The sequence below is a fragment of the Jatropha curcas genome, chromosome 1, assembly GCF_041381405.1.
Source record: "Jatropha curcas cultivar XTBG-Jc1 chromosome 1, XTBG_Jcur_1.0, whole genome shotgun sequence".
In the NCBI taxonomy this organism is placed as follows: Eukaryota; Viridiplantae; Streptophyta; class Magnoliopsida; order Malpighiales; family Euphorbiaceae; genus Jatropha; species Jatropha curcas.
The window spans coordinates 26,866,823-26,869,931 of NC_143151.1; the positions used below are offsets into that span (position 1 = coordinate 26,866,823).

General features: G+C 32.3%; 1 protein-coding gene across 1 annotated transcript; it reads right to left on the reverse strand.

The window, feature by feature from the left end:
• Positions 1-1,226: 1,226 nt before the first annotated feature.
• Positions 1,227-1,950, reverse strand: LOC105643771 (dirigent protein 23). Its single transcript, XM_012228975.4, has one exon. The coding sequence runs from the start codon at positions 1,846-1,848 to the stop codon at positions 1,294-1,296; it is 555 nt and encodes a 184-aa protein (XP_012084365.1). The 5' UTR covers positions 1,849-1,950; the 3' UTR covers positions 1,227-1,293.
• Positions 1,951-3,109: the final 1,159 nt, after the last annotated feature.

The window sequence follows — 3,109 nt, forward strand, 5'->3', positions numbered from 1 at the left end:
TCTCCCTTTATTTATCTTTATTCTATTCACAGTCACACCTCCTTTCTAGACAATAAGTGGGTAGATTTTTTTTCTTCTCCGCTCTTTCTTTCTCAATCTCTCCATTTTCAATAGGCCAAGAGTTTACACTTGACATTATTGTACTGATGGTGGGTCTATACATGCAGGGCTTGGATTGGATCTTGCATTCCCTTGTCGACATTAATTTATGGTTTCATTGCTCTTAAGTCAATTCCAAGCTTTTTAGTTCGACTTTCAAATATCAAACTTTCTTTTTTTTTTTCTGTCAATACATACTTTTTTCTGCATTCTATTTTTCATATTTTCTTTTCCTTTATAGATATTAAAGTCCGCTCAAGCCTTACGAGGCTAATATCAGGAAAAGCTCGAACGATCTTCAACAAAAAGGTATCTGTACTCGAAACCGACTCAGGTGAGTAGATAGAGAATATTTAGGGGGCGTGAGACAACTTTTTCGAAGAAACTCGGCAAAATAGCCCTGTAACTTCGGAAGAAGGGTGACTCCTCACAAAAGAGGTCTCAGTGACAGGCCCGGGCGACTGTTTACCAAAAACACAGACCCCTAACAATGTTTTTGTATTAACACTTTATTTGGTAAAAATAATTTAAAGAGCATTTTTTTCCTTCTCAATTCAATAATGCCACGTTTTCCATCACGAGTACTTTCTTTTTCTTTTTTTCTTTTTTTTTTCTTTTCAATTCAATAATGTGATTCAATGTACCTTGTAGTCTTGGGACCTTCTTTAAATTTTTCAAAATTTTTTCTTGAGTCTTACATATACTTTAATCATGTTCATGTTGGTCTCTAACATTTTTAAAAATTTTAGAAATTTTCCCTTTAATTATATTTTATGGATATTTTTAAAAGTATCCATAACTTTTGCTTTCAATTTTCTTTTTCTTTTTATTGTTAAGTCTAGTTTTACATCTACCGTACCACCAACAGATTGTATATATATATATATATTTTTTGGTACTAAAAGATGTTGGGATACTAGAAATTTAACCTTTAATCTACACTGTACTAATAAATTAAATAGTAATTTAATAAAATTACTATAAACTGATCAAAATTTAAATTGATACTGCAGTGATTAAGTATGCCCAACTCAAGATGGCTAAATTAACAAAAAAAAAAAAAAAAGCCAAAAACCCTGACAAACCAATTTACAGCACTATAGCAAGCAGTAAAAATGGAAAATATCTAGTCAAAAGGTAAATAATAATTATATTATTATTAGAAACAATATATAAATATATGGAAAAAAAGATCTAGTGCATTACAGTAATATTATAGCCAACAATAGCATCACCAGTAGTAATATCAAACCAATGTGTCTTAGCAACCGCATAACCACGAGCCAACCGGAAAACTCCAGTCCCACCGACGATCGGCAACTCACGCACGGGACTCAGAGCCGAGTTCTTCCCAAGAACACTAAGAGAGCTACCATTAGACATACCATTTGTGAATGCGAAATTCATAGCCATTATAAGGCACAGTTCATCCTGACCAGCTGAACCGTAGAGTCCTTGTGCTCGACCCACCAACTTGGATTTCGGGTCGGGCCCTTCTGTCAATGGATCATCCGCCATCATTATAGTACCAAAAAGGGTTGGGGATTTTTCAGTATAAGCAGACTGAGCTACTTTAATGGCGCTAGGGTTTTTGCCGCTGACAGTGTCATGGAAGTAGAATTGGAGATTGGTTACTGTCTCTTTTTTTGGTTTGAGTCTTTTTGGCATGTTCTCCAAACGGAAGCTTTGCACCCATTGCATGGATGCCATAAGGGAAATGATGAGCAGGACTAGACAAGACTTTGCCATGTTCTTGTATTTGTGGTCCAGCAATGGAAGATGTTGTTAATGAAAGGAAGAGGAATGGACAAGAGATGGAAGAGATACTTGCATAAATAGGTGGATTTGGCAGTGGTAACTATTTCTCCTTTTAGTCAAAAACAGTTCAGCAAACTGTGTTATTGGTTGTAAACTTGTATGGGCTTAATTTATTGGGCTCTGTTTAGAGCCCAACTCCAACTACCCATATATTATAAATTCAAATAAGAAAATATAATTATATTTTGTTTCCTTTTTCAAACATGGCCATTTCTTAAAAAAAAAAAATGTAGGAGTATGGGTAGGTGGGTGTCTGTTGGTTGCTCCCCCAATGCATTTGAATAAATTGAAAATGAGTTTGTGGATCTACCATGTGCCTTTGAGTGCTAAGCCTTTTGCTCGTTATTAATTAAAATTTAGTCCACCTAATTTTCCTTTATTAGTCACTTTTCCGCATTCTTGGAAAGAAATCAAGTCCCTTTGCCTGATTGTCCTGCAAAAGGAACCTAAAATTTCAACTAGTTAGAATTGTTATGCTTGGGAAAATGCTTAATGTTTCAAAAGACCCTCAAATTAATATTGTTAGTTAGGTCGGTGCAAGATCTTAAAGTTGACCAAAAATCCTTACAAATATATATAAATTATTGATTCTAGTTAGGATTAGAATTGAGGCTAAACGATACTAAAAATGATCTTTACAAATTCAAAAGCTATGACATTCATGGAAAAAATATTCATATAGAAGGATAATTATGAACTCCGAAATGAGAATAGTCTCATAAATAAAGAGTACGGAGATATTCATCATGGTACTAAAAAAATTTGAAAAAATCTTGCTAATGAGTTAAATATTTGAAATAAGAATAATACTCCTATGGAAAGTTTTTTTATTTTGATTTAAATTATAAGTTGAAAAAACTTTCTATAAATTGACTAAAATCTAACAAATTCTCACTCAAATTTTAAGTTTCCTCAATGGAGGTTCTATTATGACTTTGGTAGACATCAAACCTGCTTGATGAGTTGGTCACTGTTAGACCGGGTCAAGTCGGTTCAATTGAATTTTTTACTTTTTATTTTTTTATAATTATTTATAAATAATTAACAAAATATACTCATAAATAATTTTATAATGAGAAAATAATAATGTATTGTAAACGTTTAATTATTTTTCAAGCCTTTCATTATCTAATATTAATTTATGAATACTAATTTTATATCATTTATTATCCAAACCAAATTATATATTCAA

What these genes read in the sequence shown, in the direction of transcription:
- LOC105643771 (XM_012228975.4), bottom strand. Translation starts at nt 1,848, where the DNA reads ATGGCAAAGTCTTGTCTAGTCCTGCTCATCATTTCCCTTATGGCATCC.